At 46.9% G+C, this 26,533-nt stretch overlaps 1 protein-coding gene across 5 annotated transcripts in view; it reads right to left on the bottom strand.

Moving 5' to 3' along the window:
- Positions 1 to 26,533, bottom strand: part of poli (polymerase (DNA directed) iota) — a 71,423-nt gene that overhangs the window by 37,762 nt on the left and 7,128 nt on the right. For 4 of the 5 annotated variants that reach the window (XM_070862044.1, XM_070862041.1, XM_070862061.1 and 1 more), the window contains exon 2: positions 643 to 774. In XM_070862044.1, the coding sequence (XP_070718145.1) occupies positions 643 to 679 (37 nt within the window). In that variant the 5' untranslated portion in view covers positions 680 to 774. Of the gene's footprint in view, positions 1 to 642; positions 775 to 9,738; positions 9,824 to 26,533 lie in introns of those variants that run through there. The other variant, XM_070862051.1, reaches the window with a different exon arrangement.

Below are 26,533 nucleotides of genomic sequence, written 5' to 3'. Positions count from 1 at the left end.
TGCGATTAGATGCTCCACTCCAGTAAAACATGGTAGACACCCAGTGGTGGTCCTGACAGGTAAATTTATGATTTATTGTTATGGGGCCAGGAGGAGTACTCTTGCTACAGAACGAGAGTTGGGGCTACTGCCGGCCCAGGGTCCCCCCACCCCCCCTTTCATTCCCACAAAACCCTCCCGAACAACCACTACACACCCCACCCTGACTTACGTGACTGCCAACCTGCTGCCCTTGGGCAGCCTGACCTTTGTAGGGCCACGACCGGCAAGCTGTCTCCGGTCACCCGTTTTGAGTGGGCAACTAGCCGGCGGAATGTTAATGAGGCCCAGCCGTCAGCAGGCATGCCTCTAGCTTTCCACCCCGGAGTTAAAATTCCCCCTTAAGTTACAGTAGGAGAGGGAAGAGTGAGCTGGATTGTCAATCCAATGAAAAAGAAGGGCGTATTTAGAGATTTGGACAAGCAAGTTCAGAGGAGGTGTATTGATGGACTGATCCTGAGAACGACTTGGTCTGTAAACTCAGTTCCACAGCAGTGATGCATTCATCAACTGAGACATCAGGCAAGCTTGCTATAATTCAATATAGCACAAAGATGTACGATTATCATACCATTTAAAAAGAGAAATATAAAGTTTGATTACCTAAAGGGAATCCTTTAAATTCAGGATTTCGGATCATTTCCACCTGAGCGTAGAAGCAATCCAGATCAATGTGCACAATCACCCTGTATCCTGGGACATCAGTGTCTTGGATGGCATAGTTATAACTATCACCTGAAGAGAAAAACACAACATCCATTGCAGCTTTCCTAAGTTAGCAGTAAAAAGAAAAAGAAAGACTTATATGGACACAAAAAATCTGCAAAAGGACATAGACAGGCGAAGTGAGTGGGCAAAAATTTGGCAGATGGAGTATAATATTGGAACGTGTGAGTCTTGCTACAGTTGTACAAGGTAACTTTTAACATTGTTGTTGTCAATTTAAGGGTATCTAAGGGTTAAGTCATGGCAGGAGAGCTCGGTCACGTGATATGCTCCTCCTGTACCATGTGGGAACTCAGGGACACTTCCGGTGTCCCTGACGACTACATCTGCGGGAACTTTGGCAGAAAAAAATCCAAGAGCAAGTTATTATTTAAATGGAGAAAGATTGCAAAGAGCTGCAGTACAGCGGGACCTGGGGGTCCTGGTGCATAAAACACAAAATGTTAGTATGCAGGTACAGCAAGTGATCAGGAAGGCCAATGGAATCTTGGCCTTTATTGCAAAGGAGATGGAGTATAAATGCAGGGAAGTCTTGCTACAGTTGTACAAGGTAACTTTTAACATTGTTGTTGTCAATTTAAGGGTATCTAAGGGTTAAGTCATGGCAGGAGAGCTCGGTCACGTGATATGCTCCTCCTGTACCATGTGGGAACTCAGGGACACTTCCGGTGTCCCTGACGACTACATCTGCGGGAAGTGTATCCGCCTCCAGCTCCTGACAGACCGCGTTGCAGAGTTGGAGCTGAGGGTGGATTCACTCTGGAGCATCCACGATGCTGAGAATGACGTGAGTAGCACATGTAGCAAGTTGGTCTTATCGCAGATGAAGGGTCCACAGCCAGATAGGGAATGGAAGACCAGCAGGAAGAGCAGTGCAAGGAAGGTAGTGCAGGGGTCCCCTGCGGTCATCCCCCTGCAAAACAGATACACCGTTTTGAGTACTGTTGAGGGGGATGGCTCATCAGGGGAGGGCAACAGCAGCCAAGTTCATAGCACCATGGCTGGCTCTGTTGCACAGGAGGGCAGGAAAAAGAGTGGGAGAGCGATAGTGATAGGGTATTCAATTGTGAGGGGAATAGATAGGCGTTTCTGCGGCCGCAACCGAGACTCCAGGATGGTATGTTGCCTCCCTGGTGCAAGGGTCAAGGATGTCTCGGAGCAGGTGCAGGACATTCTAAAAAGGGAGGGAGAACAGCCAGTTGTCGTGGTGCACATTGGTACCAACGACATAGGTAAAAAAAGGGATGAGGTCCTACAAAACGAATTTAAAGAGCTAGGAGCTAAATTAAAAAGTAGGACCTCAAAAGTAGTCATCTCTGGATTGCTACCAGTGCCACGTGCTAGTCAGAGTAGGAATCGCAGGATAGCGCAGATGAATACGTGGCTTGAGCAGTGGTGCAGCAGGGAGGGATTCAAATTCCTGGGGCATTGGAACCGGTTCTGGGGGAGGTGGGACCAGTACAAACCGGACGGTCTGCACCTGGGCAGGACCAGAACCAATGTCCTAGGGGGAGTATTTGCTAGTGCTGTTGGGGAGGAGTTAAACTAATATGGCAGGGGGATGGGAACCAATGCAGGGAGACAGAGGGAAACAAAAAGGAGACAAAAGCAAAAGACAGAAAGGAGATGAGGAAAAGTGGAGGGCAGAGAAACCCAAGGCAAAGAACAAAAAGGGCCACTAGACAGCAAAATTCTAAAAGGACGAAGGGTGTTAAAAAAACAAGCCTGAAGGCTTTGTGTCTTAATACAAGGAGTATCCGTAATAAGGTGGATGAATTAACTGTGCAAATAGAGGTTAACAAATATGATGTGATCGGGATTACGGAGACGTGGCTCCAGGATGATCAGGGCTGGGAACTCAACATCTAGGGGTATTCAACATTCAGGAAGGATAGAATAAAAGGAAAAGGAGGTGGGGTAGCATTGCTGGTTAAAGAGGAGATTAATGCAGCAGTTAGGAAGGACATTAGCTTGGATGATATGGAATCTATATGGGTAGAGTTGCAGAACATCAAAGGGCAAAAAACGTCAGTGGGAGTTGTGTACAGACCTCCAAACAGTAGTAGTGATGTTGGGGAGGGCATCAAACAGGAAATTAGGGGTGCATGCAATAAAGGTGCAGCAGTTATAATGGGTGACTTTAATATGCACATAGATTGGGTTAACCAAACTGGAAGCAATACGGTAGAGGAGGATTTCCTGGAGTGCATAAGGGATGGTTTTCTAGACCAATATGTCGAGGAACCAACTAGGGGGGAGGCCATCTTAGACTGGGTGTTGTGTAATGAGAGATGATTAATTAGCAATCTCGTTGTGCGAGGCCCCTTGGGGAAGAGTGACCATAATATGGTGGAATTCTGCATTAGGATGGAGAATGATACAGTTAATTCAGAGACCACGGTCCAGAACTTAAAAAAGTTTAACTTTGAAGGTATGAGGTGTAAATTGGCTAGGATAGATTGGCGAATGATACTTAAGGGGTTGACTGTGGATGGGCAATGGCAGACATTTAGAGACCGCATGGATGAAATACAACAATTGTACATTCCTGTCTGGCGTAAAAATAAAAAAGGGAAGGTGGCTTAACCGTGGCTATCAAGGGAAATCAGGGATAGTATTAAAGCCAAGGAAGTGGCATACAAATTGGCCAGAAATAGCAGCGAACCCGGGGACTGAGATAAATTTAGAACTCAGCAGAGGAGGACAAAGGGTTTGAAGAAGGCAGGGAAAATGGAGTACGAGAAGAAGCTTGCAGGGAACATTAAGATGGATTGCAAAAGTTTCTATAGATATGTAAAGAGAAAAAGATTAGTAAAGACAAACGTAGGTCCCCTGCAGTCAGAATCAGGGGAAGTCATAACGGGGAACAAAGAAATGGAGGACCAATTGAACAAGTACTTTGGTTCGGTATTCACTAAGGAGGACACAAACAATCTTCCGGATATAAAAGGGGTCAGAGGGTCTATTAAGGAGGAGGAACTGAGGGAAATCCTTATTAGTCGGGAAATTGTGTTGGGGAAATTGATGGGATTGAAGGCCGATAAATCCCCAGGGCCTGATGGACTGCATCCCAGAGTACTTAAGGAGGTGGCCTTGGAAATAGCGGATGCATTGACAGTCATTTTCCAACATTCCATTGACTCTGGATCAGTTCCTATTGAGTGGATGGTAGCCAATGTAACCCCACTTTTTAAAAAAGGAGGGAGAGAGAAAACAGGGAATTATAGACCGGTCAGCCTGACCTCAGTATTGGGTAAAATGATGGAATCAATTATTAAGAATGTCATAGCAGCGCATTTGGAAAGAGGTGACATGATAGGTCCAAGTCAGCATGGATTTGTGAAAGGGAAATCATGCTTGACAAATCTTCTGAATTTTTTGAGGATGTTTCCAGTAGAGTGGACAAGGGAGAACCAGTTGATGTGGTGTATTTGGACCTTCAGAAGGCTTTCGACAAGGTCCCACACAAGAGATTAATGTGCAAAGTTAAAGCACATGGGATTGGGGGTAGTGTGCTGACATGGATTGAGAACTGGTTGTCAGACAGGAAGCAAAGAGTAGGAGTAAATGGGTACTTTTCAGAATGGCAGACAGTGACTAGTGGGGTACCGCAAGGTTCTGTGCTGGGGCCTCAGCTGTTTACACTGTACATTAATGATTTAGACGAGGGGATTAAATGTAGTATCTCCAAATTTGCGGAGTTGGGTGGCAGTGTGGCAGCGAGGAGGATGCTATGAGGCTGCAGAGTGACTTGGATAGGTTAGGTGAGTGGGCAAATGCATGGCAGATGAAGTATAATATGGACAAATGTGAGGTTATCCACTTTGGTGGTAGAAACAGAGAGACAGACTATTATCTGAATGGTGACAGATTAGGAAAAGGAGAGGTGCAACGAGACCTGGGTGTCATGGTACATCAGTCATTGAAGGTTGGCATGCAGGTACAGCAGGCGGTTAAGAAAGCAAATGGCATGTTGGCCTTCATAGCGAGGGGATTTGAGTACAGGGGCAGGGAGGTGTTGCTTCAGTTGTACAGGGCCTTGGTGAGGCCACACCTGGAATATTGTGTACAGTTTAGGTCTCCTAACTTGAGGAAGGACATTCTTGCTATTGAGGGAGTGCAGCGAAGGTTCACCAGACTGATTCCCGGGATGGTGGGACTGACCTATCAAGAAAGACTGGATCAACTGGGCTTGTATTCACTGGAGTTCAGAAGAATGAGAGGGGACCTCATAGAAACGTTTAAAATTCTGACGGGTTTAGACAGGTTGGATGAAGGAAGAATGTTCCCAATGTTGGGGAAGTCCAGAACCAGGGGTCACAGTCTCAGGATAAGGGGTAAGCCATTTAGGACCGAGATGAGGAGAAATGTCTTCACCCAGAGAGTGGTGAACCTGTGGAATTCTCTACCACAGGAAGTAGTTGAGGCCAATTCGCTAAATATATTCAAAAGGGAGTTCGATGAAGTCCTTACTACTCGGGGGATCAAGGGGTATGGTGAGAAAGCAGGAAGGGGGTACTGAATTTGCATGTTCAGCCAGGAACTCATTGAATGGCCTACTCCTGCACCTATTTTCTATGTTTCTATGTATTGGTGAGGCCACACCTGGAATACTGCATGCAGTTTTGGTTTCCATATTTACGAAAGGATATACTTGCTTTGGAGGCAGTTCAGAGAAGGTTCACTAGGTTGATTCCGGAGATGAAGGGGTTGATTTATAAGGAAAGGTTGAGTAGGTTGGACCTCTACTCATTGGAATTTAGAAGAATGAGAGGTGATCTTATCGAAACGTATAAGATTATGAGGGTGCTTGACAAGGTGGATGCAGAGAGGATGTTTCCACTGATGGGGAGACTAGAACTAGAGGGCAAGATCTTAGAATAAGGGACCGCCCATTTAAAATTGAGATGAGGAGAAATTTCTTCTCTCAGAGGGTTGTGACTCTGTGGAATTCGCTGCCTCAGAGAGCTGTGGAAGCTGGGACATTGAATAAATTTAAGACAGAAATAGACAGTTTCTTAAACGATAAGGGTTAAGGGATTATGGAGATCGGGCAGGGAAGTGGACCTGAGTCCATGATCGGATCAGTCATGATCGTATTAAATGGCGGAGCAGGCTCAAGGGGCCGTATAGCCTACTCCTGCTCCTATTTCTTATGTTCTTATATAGCGCCTTTCATGACCACCAGATGTCTCAAAGCACTTTACAGCCAATTAAGCACTTTTGGAGTGTAGTCACTGTTGTAATGTTAGAAAAGCGGCAGCCAATTTGCGCACAAGTAAGCTCCCACAAGCAGCAATGTGATAATGACCAGATAATCTGGTTTTGTTTGTTATGTTGATTGAGGGATAAATATTGGTCAGGATAACTCCCCTGCTCTTCTTTGAAATAGTGCCACAGGATCTTTTACGTTCACTTGAGAGAGCAGATGGGGCCTCTGTTTAACGTCTCATCCGAAAGATGGCACCTCTGACAGTGCAGCGCACCCTCAGCACTGAACTGGAATGTCACCCTAAATTTCTTTTGTGCTCAAGTTCCTGGACTGGGACTTGAACCCACAACCTTATTGGAATATAAGGGGTGATTCCATATATCCTGCACTCCCAGCGGGAAAGCTGTGATCACAGTGCAGATTGGACGCAAAATGGGGGGTAATTTTAACCCTCTAGAACAAACGGGAGGGGGATTAAAAATGTAAAAATCGGTAACACCACCCCCAACCAGTCTCCGCTTTAGGTTTTAATGGAGGTGGGTTGGGGGGAGGGGGCAGGTGACTAACCTGCTCTCGAAAACAGGTCCATTATTAAAATATTTTAATGAGGTTGCTTGCCTCAAATGTAACCAGAGTTTTACTTTCAACACCTGCGTAACAGGTTTCCCAGGGCTTGGGGAATCGGCCAGCTGAAGGGAGGGGAGAAGGGCCGGATCCCTCAGATAAGTGCCTTTACAGCACTGCTTGTGGGTCAGGAACAGCAGGCTCCTGGCCCACCAAGCTTACCTACCTGCTGCCCTGCGACTCGCCCCCGCGATCAAACCCCCCGCCAATCTACTCATGGCCCCCGCCTGATCTCCACTCCTGCCTCCCTGATGTCTTCTCTGTTACCCCCCCCCCCCCAACCATAATGTTCCCATTTCCCGTCCCCTCCCCCACCGCGATCTCTGCACTCCCCGGCTGTGGTCAAGGGTGGGTTTTTTGAGGAGAGGTTGATGATGGCAAATTTGAAGCGAACGGGCCAGTGCCAGAGGAGAGGGAACCGTTAACAAAACAGCTAACATAATATCATACAGCATAGAAGGAGGGCATTCGGCCCATTATGCCTATGCTGGCTCTTTGAAAGAGCTGTGCAATTAATCCACTCCCCTGCTCTTTCCACATAGCCCTGCAATATTTGCCTTCCAGCCCGACAGCCAGCCAGCCTCTCAATCTAGCTGGCTGCGGCCTAGAAATGGAGTCAAAAAATTTAAAAGAGGTCCTGTCGTTAAATTCAGCAGGGCATCTGGGGGACTCATACTTCCAGCTTTCCCAGCTGCTACGAGCCCCGCACCCCTCTCCCCCGCCCTGCCCCCACACTTCCTTGTAAATATCAGGGCCAAGGCTACAACACTTTGAGTCAGAAATAAGGTTGCAGCATTGTTTCATGGGTCGGTGCTCGGGCTACAACACTGTAGCCCCGATTGTTCAATATATGCTTTCTGCAAGCCCAGCTCCATTTTGGAAGTGCAAGAAGTATGGAATCACCCCAATACTTTGCAAAGTAGTGAATATGCAGAACCTCACTGATATCCTAATTCCAACCATGTGAAAAAAACACGTGTTAATTTAGTGTCGGATTGCTGTCACATACACTCATTGGTATCACTTCAGCAACCTTAGCAATGTTTTCACGGCAGGGGAATCTGAGGCAGAATTAAACACTGGTAAGTCATCAATACTTTGCAACTATCACAAATAAAAATAGAAATAGTGCTCTTTTTTTACATAAATGAAAAGAGCGAGTTAAAGAAACCACTGTAATCGTGGAGTTCAAACGAACATTTTCAGTTTAATATCCTTTTTCATAGCAACACTGCCACCAACTGTGGCCCCGAATTTGGCAACTGTGCTGTAATATAAATACGGCAGGACTGTTGCCTCCAGAAGAAGGGGCTCAATTTTCCCCAATGCTGTTTTTTTGGCATACTTGAAGAGTTACGCCCATTTATTTGGGGCCCAATACGCCCAAAAAAAATCTTCCAAGTTTCCCCGTTGGATTACTGCATTTTGGCGCCGCCTAGCCAGTCGTTTAGATTTGGGGGTGGAGCCAAAGATCTGCGCCAAAAAGATCGAGTTGCCACGGTAACCAGGGACACAATGCGGGCTGAGGCTGGAAAGTGACACTTACAGCCAGCTCACAGCAATCAAGCACAAACACATTAAACATTGCAGCAACTTACCGCCATTAATTTATTAAAGTCCCCCCACCGCCCCCATGTCAGTGCTGGTCCCCGCACCTATCCCTGGCCGAATGATCTCCTCCCTCCCGGTCGTCGCACCTATCCCTGGTTGAATTGCCTCCTCCCTCCTGGTCCCCGCACCTAACTATACCCGAAAGGCATCCCCACCCCTCTCTCTTTCCACTCCTGTTGCTGCTGTTCAAGCATCTGGTGCACTGATTTACTTACTTGCTCCGATTCCCTTAGCTTACCAGAAGGTTTTTCTACAGAGGCCACATACGCCGGCCGAAGAAAAACTGGAGTAACTCCCAGCTGGCCAAACTTGCCTAACTGGCTAGAATTGGCGCGGGTGGCAGGTTACGCCCCCTTTGACTCAAAAAAAAAACAAACTTAAAAAAATTGTAACTAACGGAGTTACGCTGGCGCAAATTGATTGGGGAAACTTGTATTTTTTTAAACTTAGGCCAAAAAAAGCGGCGCGGCCAAAAAAACAGCGCAAATCACTGGGGAAAATTGAGCCCAAAGTGTTATGATCTGGAATGCACTGTCTGAAAAGATCGTGGAAGCAAATTCAAAAGTTACTTTCAAAAGGAAATTAAATATAAACTTGAAAAGGAAAAATTGCAAGGTTATGGGGAAAGAGCAGGGGAGTGGGACTAATTGCACAGCTCTTCCAAAGAGTTGGCATGTGCATGATGGGCCGAATGGCCTCCTGCTGTGCTGTATGATTTTATGTTAGCTGATATTGTTAATCGTTCCTTCTCCTCAGGTACTTTCCATCCCTTCAAATCTACCATCATTACCCACCTCCTCAAAAAACCCACCCTTGACACCTCTGCCCTGGCAAACTACTGCCTCATCTTCAACCTCTATTTCATCATCATAGGCAGTCCCTCGGTATCGAAGAAGACTTGTTTCCACTCTTAACATGAGTTCTTAGGTACAGTCCAATACGAGAACCACAGTCTCTGTCACAGGTGGGGCGGATAGTCATTGAGGGAAGGGGTGGGTGGAACAGGTTTGTTGCACGCTCTTTACGCTGCCTGTGCTTGATTTCTACATGCTCTCAGCGACGAGACTCAAGGTGCTCAGTGACCTCCTGGATGCACTTCCTCCACTTAGGGTGGTCTTTGGCCAGGATCTCCCAGGTGTCAGTGGGGATGTTGCACTTTAATCAGGGAGACTTTGGGGGTGTCCTTGTAACGTTTCCACTGCCCACCTTTGGCTCGTTTGCCGTGAAGCAGTTCCGAGTAGAGCACTTGCTTTGGGAGTCTCGTGTCTGGCATGCGGACTATGTGACCTGCCCAGCGGAACTGATCAACGTGGACCACTTCCCATATCTCGGGAGCCTCCTATCAACAAGAGCAGACATTGACAACGAGATCCAACACTGCCGTCAGTGCAGCCTTCGGCCGCCTGAGGAAAAGAGTGTTTGAAGACCAGTCCTTCAAAACTGCCACCAAGCTCATGATCTACAGGGCTGTAGTAATACCCGCCCTCTTGTATAGCTCAGAAACATGGACTATGTACAGCAAGTACCTCAAGTCGCTGGAGAAATACCACCAATGATGTCTCCGCAAGATCCTATAAATCCCCTGGGAGGACAGGCACACCAACATCAGTGTCCTCGACCAGACCAACATCCCCAGCATCGAAGCACTCTATTTAACATAAGAACAGAAGAAATAGGAACAGGAATAGGCCATACGGCCCCTCGAGCCTGCTCTGCCATTTAATACGATCATGGCTGATCCAATCACTTTGTCCGCTCCCCATAATCCTTTAATCCCTTGTTGGTTAAGAAACTGTCTATCTCTGTCTTAAATTTATTCAATGTCCCGGCTTCCACAGCTCTCTGAGGCAGCGAATTCCACAGATTTATAACCCTCTAAGAGAAGAAATTCCTCCTCATCTCAGTATTAAATGGGCGCCCCTTATTCTAAGATCCACCTTGTCAAGCCCCCACATAATCTTATACGCATCGATAAGATCATCTCTCATTCTTCTGAATTCCAATGAGTAGAGGTCCAACCTCCTCAACCTTTCCTCATAAGTCAACCTCCTTACCTCCGGAATCAGACTAGTGAACCTTCTCTGAATTGCCTCCAAAGCAGGTATATCCTTTTGTAAATATGGAAATCAAAACTGCATAAAGTATTCTAGGTGTGGCCTCAACAATGCTCTGTATAACTGGAGCAAAACTTCCCTGTTTTTATACTCCATCCCCTTTGCAATAAAGGCCAAGATTCCATTGGCCTTCCTGATCACTTACTGTGTCTGCATACTAACCTTTTGTGTTTCATGCACAAGTACCCCCAGGTCCCGCTGTACTGCAGCACTTTGCAATTTATCTCCATTTAAATAATAACTTGCTGTTTGATTATTTTTCTGCCAAACTGCATGACCTCACACTTTCCAATATTATACTCTATCTGCCAAATTTTTGCCCACTCATTCAGCTTATCTATGTCCTTTTGCAGAATTTTTGTGCCTAAAGTCCTTCAACTTGCTGTTGCCTCCTAAATCTATGCTCATTTTTCCTGGAACTCCATGTTTGAATCCCTCCAATCACGTTTATGCCATTCCCAAAGCACTGAAACAGCCCTTATCAAAGTCACAAATGACATCTTATGTGACTCTGACCATGGTAACCATGTCTCCTCATCCATCTGGCCCGGTTTGACTACACCATCCTCCTCCAAATCCTCTCCTCCGTCATCCAACTAGGTGGGATTGCCTTCACCTGGTTCCATTCTACTCTATCCAGTCGTAGAAAATAAATTACCTGTAATGGCGTCTCTTCCCGCTCGGTTACCTCTTGGGTCCCCCAAGAATCTATCCTAGGCCCCCTTCTATTTATCATTTACATGGTACCCCTCGGCGACATCATCCGAAAACACAACGTCGGGTTCCACATGTACACTGACAACATCCAGCTCTACCTCATCACCACTTCTCTCAACCCTTACCTGTCTCTGATTTGTCATACTGCTTGTCTGACATCCCGTACTGGATGAGCAGAAATTTCCTCCAACTTAACATTGGGATGACCAAAGCCAGTGTCTTTGGTGCCAGCGACAAACTCCATCCCTCTCCCTGGCCACTGTCTGTGGCTGAACCAGACCTGGTTCAGCAAACTTGGCATCCTATTTGACCCTGAGGTGAGCTATCAACCACATACCCGCTCCATCAGCAAGGTCGCCCACTTCCATCTCTGTAACATTGCCCATCTCTGCCCCTGCCTCAGCTCAACAGCTGCTGAAACCCTCATCCATTCCTTTGTTACCTCTAGATTTGACTATTTCAATGCATTTGTGTCCAGCCTCCCATCTTCCACACTACCTAAACTTGAACTCATCCAAAACTCTGCTCCTAATCCACACCAAGTCCCATTTATCCATCACCCCGGTGCTTGCTGATCGAGTCCGGCAATGCCATGATTTAAAAATTCTCATCCTTGTTTTCAAATCCCTCCATGGCTTCGCCCCTCCCTATCTCTGTAACCTCCTTTAACCCTCCGAGATCTCTGCATTCCTCCGATTCTGCTCTCTTGTGTATCCCTGATTTTAATCACTCCACCATTGGCGATCATACCTTCAGCTGCTTGGGCCCTAAGCTTTATTTCACACACTCCCTGTTACATATTGCTGCAATCCTAATGAGATTGAGAACGATTTAATGGATTTTTTCCTTCTCATTTGCCTGAGTGACCAGAGTGAAGAAACCAATTAATGGTGAATATTTAAAAGACTGCCTCTCTAACTTTCTCTTCCTTTAAGATGCTCCTTAAAACCTACCTGTCCAAATATCTTTATGTGGCTCAGTGTCAAATCTTGTTCAATAATGCTTCAGTGAAGTGCCTAGGGATACTTTACTACATTAAAGGCACTATATAAATGCATACTGAACATCATCGGTTCCAAGATTGTCACTGACCAGGGGCCGAAATTGAGGCCCGCCAGAAACCTGGCGCACCCACGATTATTTTACTGCTGGGTATGATGAGGCAGGCTTCCGATCGATTTTCTCCACTTTGAAGTTTTTTTCCCATCGGACCAGAAGCCGGTCATAATGGGGCCATCTTAAACCTTCCCTATACGTAAGGAAATCGGCGCAGAGAAGACGCCATTGTTTCAGCAGAGCTGAAGAAACGGTGGTGGGGTGGTGGTGGCGGGGGGGGGTTCTTTCGGCCGGGATTGCAGCGGGCCAGTGCATAGTCCTTTCAGCCTGGGATTAAAGCGGGCTGGTGGGGGTGGGGGGGGCAGGGACTTTTGACCCAGGATTGCACCTGCACCGACAATGTAGAGGTGAAAAAAATCTATAAATGCTAAAAAGGAATAAAGGAATTTCATATTGTTTCATATATTGAGATTTCAGTCTGTTGTTCCAAGTCTCACTTAGTGATCTATTTTACAAAGGGGAAATGCTTTATTTGTGCCTCAGCCCTTCAGAGCATCCATCGTTACCCTGGCAACCTCAGTTTTTTGGCGCAGACCTTAAGCTCCACCCACAGAGCTTAAGGACACCTGTGCTGCTCCAAAATGAAAGGTTATGCTGGCAAAACTTGGAACTTTTTTTTGGGCACAGTTGGGCCACGAAAAAAATCGGACATGCCTCTACAACTGCGCCAAAATAAGTCCATGTGGAATTTTGGGCCCCAGGAAACTACTGGATTGTCATTTAAAAACCCATCTGGTTCATGAGTGTCCTTTAGCGAAAGAAATCTACCATCCTTACCTGGTCTGGCCTATATGTGACTCCAGACCCACAGTAATGCGGTTGACTCTTAACTGCCCTAGCCTAGAAAGTCACTCAGTCGCTACAAAGAGGTATAACAGCACTGTGGGACTGCCTTTACCACATGAACTGCAGCGGTTCAAGGCAGTGGCTCACCATCACCTTCTCAAGGGCAATTAGGGATGGGCAATAAAAGCTGACCTTGCCCACATCCTGTAAAAGAATTTTTAAAAAATCATCTGCTATTTCCGCAACCTCCAGCGTGATCGCACCGCCAAGCACATCTTCCCCTCCCCTTTCAGCATTCTGAAGGGCCTGGTCCACTCCTCAAACACCCCCAACATCCCTTCCCCTTCCCATGGCACCTTCCCGTGCCAACGCAGAAGATGCAACACCTTCCCCTTTTACCTCCAGGGCTGCAGACACTCCTTCCTGGTGAAACAGAGATTTACTTGTACTTCTTTCAATTTAGTATACTGTATTTGCTGCTCACGATGTAGTTTCCTCGACATTGGGGAGACCAAAGGCAGATTGGGTGATTGCTTTGCGGGACACATCCATTCAGTCCGCAAATGTGACCCTGAGCTTCCGGTCACCTGTCACTTTAAATCTCCGCTACACTCCCACTCTGATCTCTCTGTCCGTGCCTTCCTTCACCATTCCAATGAAGCTCGAGGAACAGCACCTCATCTTTCAATTATGCACTTTACAGCCTTCCAGACTCAACATCGAGTTCAACAATTTCAGATCATACCCTCTGTCCCATTTTTTCCAAATAGCACATGTTGATTCTGCTATTCCCATTTCTTCTGCTTAGGCAATCCCTTGGATTCGAGGATGACTTGCTTCCACACTATCATGGTGGCTGATGAGTCCAATGTGGGATCTACAGGTTGGGCAGGTGGTGGTTGAAGGGACGGGTGGGTAGGGTGCTTGGATTGATATAAGCTCCTTCCGCTGTTTGTGCTTGGCTTCCGCGTGCTCCCGATGAAGAGACTCAAAGTGTTCGCTGCCTTTTCAAATGCTGCTTCTCCTCCACTTTGAGTGGTCATGGGCCAGGGATTCCCAAGATTTGGTGGGGATGTTACATTTTTTCAAGGCGGCTTTGAGGTTGTCCTTGAAGCGTTTACTCTGCCCTCCTAGGGCCCACTTGCCGTGACAGAGCTCGGAGTAGAGTGCGTGTTTCGGGGATCTTCTGTCGGGCATGAGGACTACGTGGCCCGCCCATCGGAGCTGATTGACCGTGGTCAATGCTTCGATGCTGGGGATGTTGGCCTGAGAGAGAACACTGATGTTGGTATGCCTATCCTGCCAGCGGATTTGCTGAATTTTGCAGAGGCAATATTGGTGGTACTTTCCCAGTGCTTTGCGATGTCTACTGTACATGGCCTTCTTTGACCTCACAAAGGCCTTCGACACTGTCAACCGAGAGGATTATGGAGTGTCCTCCTCAAAAATTGTCTGTCCTCAAAAATTTGTCACCATCCCCCACCTACTTCATGATGACATGCAAGCCATGATCCTTACCAACGGATCCACCACAGACCGAATACAAGTTCAGACCGGGGTCAAGAAAGGCTGTGTCATTGCACCAACACTCTTCTCAAACTTTCTTGCTGCAATGCTTCATCTAACCTTCAACAAGCTCCCTGCTGGAGTGGAGCTAATCTACAGGACGAAAGGGAAATTGTTCAACTTCCGTCACCTCCAGTTGAGTACCAAGATTGTCCCAATCTCGATCATTGAATTACAGTACGCAGACGATGCGGAGGCCGAACTCCAAACCATCGTTGACACCTTCACTGAAGCACACGAGATTATGGGTCTTACATTACATATCCGTAAGACAAAGATTCACTAACAACCTGCCCCCGGCTCACAGTACTGCCCCTCGATCATCAACATCCACGAAAAAAACCTTGGACAGCGTGGACCACTTTCCATACCTTGGGAGCTTCCTGTCAGCAAGGGCAGACATCGGCGACAAAACCCAACACCACCTTCAGTGTGTCTGTGCAGCATTCAGTTGCTGAGGAAGAGAGTGTTTGAAGACCAACACCTTAAACCCGGCACCAAGCTCATGGTCTGCAGAGCAGTAGTGATTCCTGCACTCCTTTATTCCCATTTACACCTCTTCTAGACCCATTTTTTTTTTTTACTTGTCCCATTACCACCCCCTTTTGCCTTGCACCATCATCCCTTTTGTTATTCAATCTTTCCTGCCTTCCACCCTGTCAAAGACCTTACCCTTTTGTTCTTTCCTCTTATTCCCCTTTCCCTTCCTCTGTACTTGCATAAAAGCTGTTACATCTGTAAGATTTTCCAGTTCTGATGACAGGTCATGGACCCGAAATGTTAACTCTGTTTCTCTGTCCACAGATGCTGCCTGACCTGCTGAGTATTTCCAGCATTTTCTATTTTTATTTCAGATTCCCAGCATCCACAGTACTTTGCTTTTATATAAATACAAGTTGTGTTGTTCTGAAAACCATCCTTGCATGATACACTGCAACCTATTCAAAGCTTTTATTGCGATAGTACCACCATGGGACTGGAGATGAATGTTTCTGTGAGAATGTACTCACTGAGATAACAGATGGAACAACTCGACTTTGTGCCCAGCCACAATTCAAATCAGGATACTATATACTGTAGTACTACAATCCAGAATTCCCATTTAATTGACCCTAGCATCACAGAATCATGGAAATTTATGGCACAGTTTGAGGCTATTTGGCCCATAGGAACATACACAAGGAAGAGGCATATAAATTGGCCAAAAAAAGCAGCAAACCTAAGGACTGGAAGAAATTTAGAATCCAGCAGAGGAGGCCAAAATGTTTAATTAGGAGGGGGGAAATAGAGTATGAGAGGAAGCTTGCTGTGAACATTAAAACTGACTGCAAAAGCTTCTATAGATATGTGAAGAGAAAAAAGATTAGTGAAGATTAGGTCCTTTACAGTCAGATTCAGGTGAATTTATAATGGGGAACAAAGAAATGGCAGGCCAGTTGAACAAATACTTTAGTTTTGTCTTCACAAAGGAAGAAACACAAATAACCTTCCGGAAATACTAGGGGACTGAGGATCGAGTGAGAAGGAGGAACTGAAGGAAATCCTTATTAGGCAGGAAATTGTGTTAGGGAAATTGATGGGATTGAAGGCTGAATAATCCCCCAGGGCCTGATAGTCTGCATGCCAGAGTACTTAAGGAAGTGGCCCTAGAAATAGTGGATGCATTGGTGATCATTTTCCAACAGTCTATCGACTCTGGATCAGTTCCTATGGACTGGAGGGTAGCTAATGTAACACCACTTTTTAAAAAAGGAGTGAGAGAGAAAAAGGGGTAATTATAGACCAGTTAGCCTGACATCAGTAGTGGGGAAAATGTTAGAATCAATTATTAAAGATGAAATCGAGGCGCATTTGGAAAGTAGTGACAGGATAGGTCCAAGTCAACATAGATTTATGAAAGGGAAATCATGCTTGACAAATCTTCTAGAATTTTTTGAGGATGTAACCGATAGAGTGGACAAGGGAGAACCAGTGGATGTGGTGTATTTGAACTTTCAAAAGGCTTTTGACAAGGTCCCACATAAGAGATTTGTGTGCAAAATTAAAGCACATGGTATTGGGGGTAATGTACTGATGTGGATAGAGAACTAGTTGGCAGACAGGAAGCAGAGAGTCGGGATTCATGGGTCCTTTTCAGGATGGCAGGCAGGGACTAGTGGGGTGCTGCTGGGCTCAGTGCTGGGACCCCAGCTATTTACAATATACATCAATGATTTAGATGAAGGAATTAAGTGTAATATCTCCAAGTTTGCAGATGACACGAAGCTGGGTGGCGGTGTGAACTGTGAGGAGGATGCTAAGAGGCTGCAGGGTGACTTGGACAGGTTAGGTGAGTGGGCAAATGCATGGCAGATGCAGTATAATGTGGATAAATATGAGCTTATCCACTTGGTGGCAAAAACACGAAGGCAGAATATTATCTGAATCGCGGCAGATTAGGAAAAGGGGAGGTGCAACGAGACCTGGGTGTCATGCTTCATCAGTCACTGAAAGTTGCCATGCAGGTACAGCAGGCGGTGAAGAAGGCAAATGGTATGTTGGCCTTCATAGCTAGGGGATTTGAGTATAGGAGCAGGGAGGTCTTACTGTAGTTGTACAGGGCCTTGGTGAGGCCTCACCTGGAATATTGTGTTCAGTTTTGGTCTCCTAATTCAATTTGTGATCTGTGCTGAATTAACTGATATCAGCCACGGTGGCAGTAGGACATAACAATTGGCCTCAGCACCCTTCGGCTAAGGATGAGAAAAAAAGGGCCAGAGTTGTCGCACCTGACTGCAATCTAGTAACCTGTATTACAAGTTGTGGTGTAGATCTTGACTTTGTGCGACAGTGCAAAATGGATTGAAGCCATTTTGCAAATAAAAAGTGGGAGAGATGTAAAACGGACCGCCAACTCACGATCACCTGTTTTACACAATCACACAAAGTCAAGATCTACGCCTATGTGTGTGAATGTCGGATGAGGACAAGACCAGGGTCTTCCGCCCTGATCACAGTCAAAAAGCCTACTCATACCTACTGCCTAAACTCAGTTGAGTGAAATACTGCCGGGCAGCTGACACCCATGGAACTATAACACTGTCTGAAGAGTGTTTGCCTTCAAAAGAGAGAAAATTGGATGCAGAGGAAAATAAATCTTTAATCTCTTTCAGAAAGAACAGCCCTGCGCTATAATGAATTACAATCAGTCTGGACTGGATAGAAGATTCTGGTTCCAGGGTTGAGATGACATTGACTCCAGGGGTAAACAAATCTGCAAGGCTGAGCAATAAAAGGATTTTTGAGATTTTTTTGTGCAATGAAAAGGATTGTATTCAGTGGTGAATCAGATGGCCAGGCTGTTTCAAATCTGTGAAGCTTTTCACCAACGTTTTGAGGCAATTCTACAAAAACTACTTTTGAATTACGCATTTCTTGGCAGGATATTTCCTGAATTCAACTGTCAAATCACCAAGAGAAAATGTCATAACTTGGGGAAACTATATCACAATTATAAATGTGGATGAGGAGCTGGTTAGTGGGGTGATGAATAGCTGCAATAGTCAAAACAACGGGAACATGTGCTAAATATAGCGCTCCTCACTTAGGGCCCAAGTTTCGGGCCGCGCCGTCCTGGATGCCCGTTTCTCGCGCCACAAAGTGTGCCTAAAAAAAACTCACCTATTCTCCGGCTCCCTGCAGGTCCTCTGGAGCTGGGCGCGGCGCAGCACGAGCTGTGGGGGGCGGAAACAGGTCCCCGCGCTGAAAACAGTGCCGGGACTTCTGCACATGCGCGCTACAGTGGGCGTGCATATGCAGTAGCTCCAGGCGCCCAAAACTGTGGGAGGGGCCCGAAGCACGCAGCCCCTAGCCCTGGCCAAATGGCCTCACTGGGGCTGTGTGGATAAGGCTCCTCCCACCCGACCCGACCCGACCCCCGCTCTCCCGCCCCCCCAACCCAGCCTCTGCTTCCCCCCCCCGGCGACCCGACCTCCGCTTCCCCCCCCACCCCCCAACCCTACCCGACCTCCGCGACTCTCTCTTCTCCCCTCCCCACCCGGACCTCCGCGACTCTCGCCCCGCCCCCGACCCTCCCCCCCCCACCCCCGGACCTCCGCAACTCTCTCCCTCACTCCCCCCCCCCCCCACCCCCGGACCTCCGCGACTCTTCCTCCATCCCCCCCCCCCACCTGCCTGTAAATCCAGCCCGAAGTCTTGGGCCCGGCCGTTCAGCCTCCTTCTCTCCCTCATCCCTCCCCTCCCTCCTCCCTCCCTCCTCACTCTCTCCCTCCTCACTCTCCCTCACTCTCACTCCCTCCCCCCCCTCCCTCCCTCCCTCCACCCTATCTCTCCCTGCCTCCCTCCAACCCCTCCCTCCAACCCCTCTCTCCCTCCCCCCTCTCCCTTCCTCCCCCCCTCTCCTTCCCTCCCTCCCCCCCTCTCCTTCCCTCCCTCCTCTCTCCTCCCCTCCCTCCCTCCATCCTCTTTCCTTCCCTCCCTCCATCCTCTCTCCCTCCTTCTCCCCCTCCCCCCCTTCTCCTCGCCTCCTCCCACCCCCTCCCCACCCTTTCTTCCCCTTCTCCTCGCCCCTCCTCTCCTCCTCCTACCCCCCACCCCCCTCCTCCTCCCCCCCCACCACCCCCTCCTCCTCCCTCCCCTCCCCACCCTCCTCCTCCACCCACTCTACCTCTTTTCCTCCTCCCCCTCTCCCCCCCACCCCCCCCGTCTCCTCCCCAACCCCCTTCTCCCCCCAACTTCTCCCCCCCCCTTCTCCACCACCCCCTTCTCTCCCTTCCCCCCTTACCCCCTTCTCACCCCTCCCCGTCTCCTCCCCAACCCCCTTCTCACCCCTCCCCGCGTCTCCTCCCCAACCCCCTTCTCCCTCCCCACCCCCCTTCTCCCTCCCCACCCCCTCCCCCCCTTCTCTCCCCTCCTCCCCCTTTCTCCCCCCCCACCCCCCATCTCCTCCCCAACCCCCGTCTCCTCCCCAACCCCCGTCTCCCTCCCCACCCCCTCCCCCCCACCCGCCCTTGTCCCCCTCCCCCTCCCTTTCCCCCCTCCCCTCCCACCCCCCTTCTCCCCCTCCCAACCCCTTTTCTCCCTCCCCCTCCCACCCCCCCTTCTCCCCCTCCCCCTCCCCTCGCTGTCAAACACAGACACTGACAGACAGAGAGTGAGAGACACACACAGACAGACAGAGATAGAGACACTGACAGAGACACACTGGGGGGGCCGTCCCAGCACGCTGTTGGAGGACTCCCGGTGCTGCAGTCGATAAGTAGAAAATGTTTTATTTATTGATTTAAAAAAAAATATATTTTTAATTAATTTTTTTTGATTGATTTATTGGTTGATTTATTGATGTATTTATCATTTATTATTGATGATGGCTCTTTATTTGTAAAACTGAAGTGTTTAATGTTTGTAAACTTCCCTTTAAACCCAGCCCCCTCCATTCCCTAAGCCTAATTTGTAACCTACGCCTGATTTTCTAAAGTGTAGACAAGGTTTTTTCAAATGTACAAAAATCTTCACTTACTCCATTCTAAGTTAGTTTGGAGTAAGTTTTCACTGCCTAAACTTTGAAAACAGGCGTAAGTGGCCGGACACGCCCCCTTTTGAAAAATAATTCTGTTCCAAAGTGAAACTGTTCTAACTGACTAGAACTGGAGCAAACTAAATGCCGAGAATTCAAATTTCTAAGATACTCCATTCTAAACCAGTTGCTCCAAAAAAACAAGAGCAACTCAGGCCGAAACTTGGCCCCTTAGAGGGTCACGTTAAGCAGAAAGCAGGAGAGGGGAAAAACATAAGGGATGGAGAGAAAAGGGAAATGAGGATAATTGTAGTGACCGTAATGCTGAGATCATAGAATCATACAGCACAGAGGCCATTCAGCCTATTGTGCCTAGCTGGCACTTTGAACGAACAAACTAATTAGACCTACAGCCCTGCTCTTTCCCCATAGCCCTGCAAATTTTTCATTTTCAGTTAACTTGGGACAGAGTAAGACATTTTAAAATGCCACGTCACTAATGAAACACCATTGCCCATCACCATGTGGAAAGTGATGCCCGGGCATATACTCCCAAACAGAAAATGTTTTGTTTCCATGGACAACTCTTGTAAGCTTCCAGTGTTGGATTCCAATGTTGAAAGAAATTTCAACCATTTTTCTCAAAGAAAAACAACTTTCTCAAGTTTAGATTCAACTTATAAAAATAATTACACACCCCATCGAGCAGCCAGGAACAGAACAGAGCAAGAAGGCAGATACTGATTCTCACAACAGAACGGTCCCGACTAAGCGCAAGTGTCGCATTTTAGGATTATAGTCTATTTTTGCACAGAATGGTTTTGGAAGTGTAAGAAATCATGGGTTTGCCTAGCTCCGGCAGCCATGATGAACTGATGACATATGAGAATTTCAGTCATATCAGATAAGGAGTTGTACAAAGAGCTAAGGCCATCGCAAGGACATAATGCAGGAACAGGCCTTCATATAGGCATGACTAGGTCTGATAAGAGGTCTGGCGAGGAGCCTTATAAACAAACTGTCCAAGAGAAGGTACCCAGAAGTCCAAACAAGAGATAAGAGGGATGATCTCATGGGGACAGGCGGAGTTTGCCTTAGGTACCTATTCCTCCGTAATTGGACAATTGAATGGGTAACAAAGGATTGATGCGAGGTATCCACCGGCCCATCGCAATAAGGTGTATAAACAGGCAGCCGAAAGAAACAACCAGTTAGGAGCAACGGCTTCCTCGAGGTGGACGCATGCTGGCTATGACCTAACACCTTGGTCAAGTTTAGCCTCTGGGGTGGATCGATGCTGGCCGACAGCTTAACACCTCCAACAACTCGAGGGACGACCCAACAGAAGTAACCACTGCCACAGGTTGCAGGGAGCCACGCAATCCAAGACCACCGTTCTGCCTCTCTGTCCGTCCGCTGGTCATTCCATTCTGTTCCGAGGTTGTAGGTCACTCTCATCTGTCATGGGTTGTATGTTCACTACATCTATCTCAATCGCATGTAGTATCTGATTATGCTTAAAACTGTAGCTCTTTAATAAAATGCCTTTCAACTCCTAAGACCCTTTGGGTAATCTGTGTGTGATCTGTGATCCAAATCTTACACAAGTGAATTACACTTAAGGGCTGTGTTTTTAAATTAAAGTGGGTTCACGCGGATTCAAAATTCTCCTTAAAGTCATAGGCTACAGCTGCCTGGATGAAGAGGTGCTTTATATTTTAATGAACTAGGCATTGGAGATGTGTTCCGTAACAACTGGAGACAATGGAGGGTTAAATTGGCCACATTCATAATTGTGACTTTTTCTAAGGCGCTCTGTGACCTCCTAGGCACCAAAATGGCAGGCAAGAAATATGTGTACACTTCCGACTGAAAGTGCGCCACTGCCCATATTGGACAAGGACAAACAAGAGGCATCCTTTACCCAAGCAGGCATTAGGCCATTTCAATATGCAAAAAAGAGCCCTCCCAAATTTAACGGTCAATAAATAATTTATTACCTGGTTTCGTACTTTCTCCACACACACACGCACACACACATCTATACCTTTTATAATTAGGATGACTCTATACATTGAACCCAGTATGGTATGTCTGTCAAGAATCTGTTCTTGTGGGAGGTAGACAGTTTGTTGAAAGACCTACTGGTGGATCAGTGAATGGGGAGGATGTTGGAGAGCAGCAAACCCCAACTTCCTATGCTCGAAAGTAACAAAAAGGAGAGAAAAATCTTGCTCAAAATCAATCAATTGTGAGGTGTGCTGAGAAGGAGGCCATTAAGATCCAGGGTGGTTGCCTTTAAGAAGAATGCTGGCTTTGGCTTAGATAGCTGGCCAGGTTCCAGAGAAAAAGACTGTCCAAGAAAAGTGAATATTTTTCTTGTTCACAAGGAAGGAACTGAAATTAATTGGATGAAGGTGAAATTTCATTGGAACCATTACTCTGTATGTTCACTTAGTGGGTGGAAAATAAAGCAGCTTAATGATTTGTCTTTGGCCTTGTCTCACTAAAGCGCTTACAGTCTGTCCACTAAAAGATTTTAGAATCACATGCAAAGAAACAGGGATAAATGTCACCTTGGGCCACAGAGTGTAAACGGAGCAGTAGATGCCCATAATTGGCTAACTGCCCTGTTTATGCCGGTGTTCTGGCCGTCCCTATTGCTGGGTGGCTGAAGCATATGACGGTTTCAGGCAGTAGGCCATTTTAATATGCAAATCAGGGTCCTGTGACGTACATAGGATCCTGATCGACATTTTAGGATAGAACTGGGCGGGGAGCGGGGGGGGGGAGGGGAGTGTGTACCTTGCACACCCTGCCCAGTTTCAGCTGCTGATCTAGCCAAAGAGAGGCCCAAAAATGGATGTTGTTATTCATTTTTGTGAGTTCAGGAGGAGCAGGAGTGCCAAACCACCCCAGGCCTCGTCAGACGAATTTAACTCCCAGACCTCACCCAGAGGCAGTTGGTCAGCTGCCCGCTCGAAATGGGTGGAAAGCAGCAGTTGGCCAGCGGGCAGGAGCAGAGGTTCGGAGGGGCGGTGGGGGTTGCGGGGAGCCCAAGAAGGGGGAGGCCTAAACTGTCCTTGTGGGACCCAAAGAAGTACTCCTGGCCTCACAAGGAAAGTAAAATACAGGATACTTACCTTAAATAACTTCTTTTGGTCCTGCAAGAGGCCTCCCTGCTCAGACCAGAGTTAAAATTGCAGTTGGGGCTTGGTGATGTCATCGGACCCTAACCTACATAGTTAAAGACCCCTCTGGTTTCAGGTAGGTAAATCACCTGTATGATTTTAACTGCCCACCTTCCCAGCACTTAAGATCAAAATTGCCCATTGTAGTTTCTGATTAACGGGCTGTCTATCAGGGTCCACCTCCTCAGATGCCTGTCTCAAGGACCTCCGTCACCCTTCTTTGATGTGAAGATTGAACTCCGACAAAATAAATCAAAAAGGTGTTTTACATCTTCATCAGAGGTTCAAGGAAACGGGGGTTGGTCTCCCAGAAGCTTATCTCCAGCCAAACAAATTGACAATCCGCTGGAGTCCACAGACTGACACCTATACAGATAGTTATCAGGAAGTGCTTCTGGTAAGATCAACATTTCACAATTAGTAAGCATTAACATATCAGCCAATGTCATTGCAGTATAGACAGCTGGGTTATCTGTGGACGTGGTATTCTCATAATCCAATTTGCAGCCACACTTACAGAATGTAGATTGTACTTCAATCTAGAGAGACTAAGCCCTCAGTAGCACAAAATTAAAGTGAGAGTCACATCCCATACTTGGATATTAAAATTATAGAAACTATCTCACGATTTGAATTGTGACAGAACTCACAACCATAATAGCCACAATTTCCTGCATTACCTCCTCATGTTTTTTCAACCTTGATGGAGTCCTGCACTATAGGTCTTGGGCCTTCATTTTGGCTTTGCAACATGAAAGAAAGTTTAAAAATGACTTTGCTTGCAAGTTCAGTACTTCTTAAATAAGTTAGTTGTTCTTCAGGAAAGTTAATAACATTTTAAGGGGAAAAAGCACCTTTGATGGCTCAGTTGGTAAAGGGCATTTAATGAAGCTGTAGTGGTGCTGAGCGACCCGGTCCAGCTGGAGACATAATATGGGCGTTATAATTAACCTCAGTACCCTCAATCTAGGTAGCACAAAAATCAGGGCTCCCATCCCTGATGGCTGTCCAGTGAGCCCTGCCCGCAAAGAATGCTTGTGCAGATGTCCTGTGAGGAACAGATCAGACTTGTGGCAGTGGGACCAGAGGCAAGGCAGAGGGGCCATAACGGAGCGTGGCAGAGGACGCCCGACAACGGAGGAGGCAGTGGACCAGTGTGGGAGCGGCAGCGGGACCAGAGAGGCAAAATTCAAAAGAGTGACGTCAGAGTAAAAAAGTGACATCGGCACAAGGGAAGAAGCTGATTGGTGAGTATGTTTTAAGTTTATTTCTGTTAAGTTAGTTCTTAGTCTATTAAATAGAGGCATGGCAGGGCAGTTCAATCCTGTGGAATGCACACTCTGTGCCATGAGGGAAGTCCTGGACGCTTCTTGTGGCCTGGACAACCACATGTGCAGGAAGTTAGGGTTAAGGTCGCCAGCTAAGCCAGCTTGAGATACTCCCTTCCCTATAGTGAGAGAGGAGGTATTACGGGGTTTAGCAGCTTTGAAAGTGGATAAATCCCCAGGACTGGATGAAATGTATCCCAAGCTGCTAAGTGAAGCAAAAGAGGAAATAGCAGAGACTTTGACGATCATTTTCCAATCCTCTCTGGCTTCAGGTGTGGTGCCAGGACTGGAGGACTGCTAATGTATTACGTTGTTTAAGAAGGGAGAAAGGGATAGACGGAGTAATTACAGGTCAATCAGCCTAACCTCAGTGTTGGGAAAATTATTGGAAAAAATCCTGAAGGACAGGATAAATCTTCCTCGATTCCGAGGGACTGCCTATGATGATGAATGTGGTACCTTTGTTTAAGAAGGGAGAAAGGGATAGACCGAGTAATTACAGGCTAGTTAGTCTAACCTCAGTGGTGGGAAAATTATTGGAAAAAATCCTGAAGGACAGGATAAATCTTCACTTAGAAAGACACGGATTAATCAAGGACAGTCAGCACGGATTTGTTAAGGGAAGGTCGTGTCTGACTAACTTGATTGAATTTTTCGAGGAGGTAACCAGCAGGGTCGAGGAAGGCAAAGCGTATGATATAGTGTATATGGATTTTAGCAAAGCTTTTGATAAGGTCCCATATGGCAGACTAGTCACAAACGTAAAAGCCCATGGAATCCAGGGCAAAGTGGCAAGTTGGATCCAAAATTGGCTTGGAGACAGGAAGCAAAAGGTAATGGTTGATGGGTGTTTTTGTGACTGGAAGGATGTTTCCAGTGGGGTTCCACAGGGCTCAGTACTAGGTTCTGTGCTTTTTGTGATATACATCAATGATCTAGACTTGAATATAGGGGGTATGATTAAGAAGTTTGCAGATGACACTAAAATCAGCTGTGTGGTTGATAATGAAGAAGAAAGCTGCGAACTGCAGGAAGATATCAATCAACTGGTCAGGTGGACAGAACAGTGGGAAATGGAATTTAATCCAGGAGAAGTGTGAGGTAATGCATTTTGGGAGGGCTAACAAGGAAAGGGAATACACATTAAATGGTAGGATACTGAGAAGTGTAGAGGAACAAGGGACCTTGGAGTGCATGTCCACAGATCCCTGAAAGTAGCAGGCCAGTTAGATAAGGTGGTTAAGAAGACATATGGAATGCTTGCCTTTATTAGCCGACGTGTAGAATACAAGAGCAGGGGAGTTATGCTTGAACTGTATAAAACACTGGTTAGGCCACAGCTGGAGTACTGCGTGCAGTTCTGGTCACCGCATTACAGGGATGTGATTACACTGGAGAGGGTACAGAGGAGATTTACGAGGATGTTGCCGGGAAAGGAGAATCTTAGCTCTGAGGAAAGATTGGATAGGCTGGGTTTGATTTCTTTGGAACAGAGGAGGCTGAGGTGTATAAAATTATGAGGGGCCTGGATGTAGTGGATAGGAAGGACCTATTTCCCTTAGCAGAGGGGTTAACAACTAGGGTGCATAGATTTAAATTAATTGGCAGGAGATTTAGAGGGGATTTGAGGGGTAATGTTTTCACCCAGAGGGTGGTGGGGGCCTGGAACTCACTGCCTGAAAGGATGGTAGAGGCAAAAACCCTCACCACTTTAAAAATGTATTTGGATATGCATTTGATGTGCTGTAACCTACAAGGCTACGGACCAAGAGCTGGAAAATAGGATTAGGCTGGAGAGCTCTTTGTTGGCCGGCACTGACACATTGGGCCGAAATGGCCTCCTTCTGTGCTGTAAATTTTTATTCTATTCTTGTGCTGGAATGCCTCTGATTAAATAGCTTGATGCCACCCAATATGTAGGCTCACATGGGGTTAAAAAAAAGCCACTTAACTAAAGGAGGGACACCATAAGGAGGAGCAGCAGTAAA

This window comes from Pristiophorus japonicus, chromosome 2 (assembly GCF_044704955.1).
Source record: "Pristiophorus japonicus isolate sPriJap1 chromosome 2, sPriJap1.hap1, whole genome shotgun sequence".
Taxonomy (NCBI): domain Eukaryota; kingdom Metazoa; phylum Chordata; class Chondrichthyes; family Pristiophoridae; genus Pristiophorus; species Pristiophorus japonicus.
Note: the sequence above shows the minus strand (reverse complement) of the source record. Positions and strands in the feature narration are given on the sequence as shown.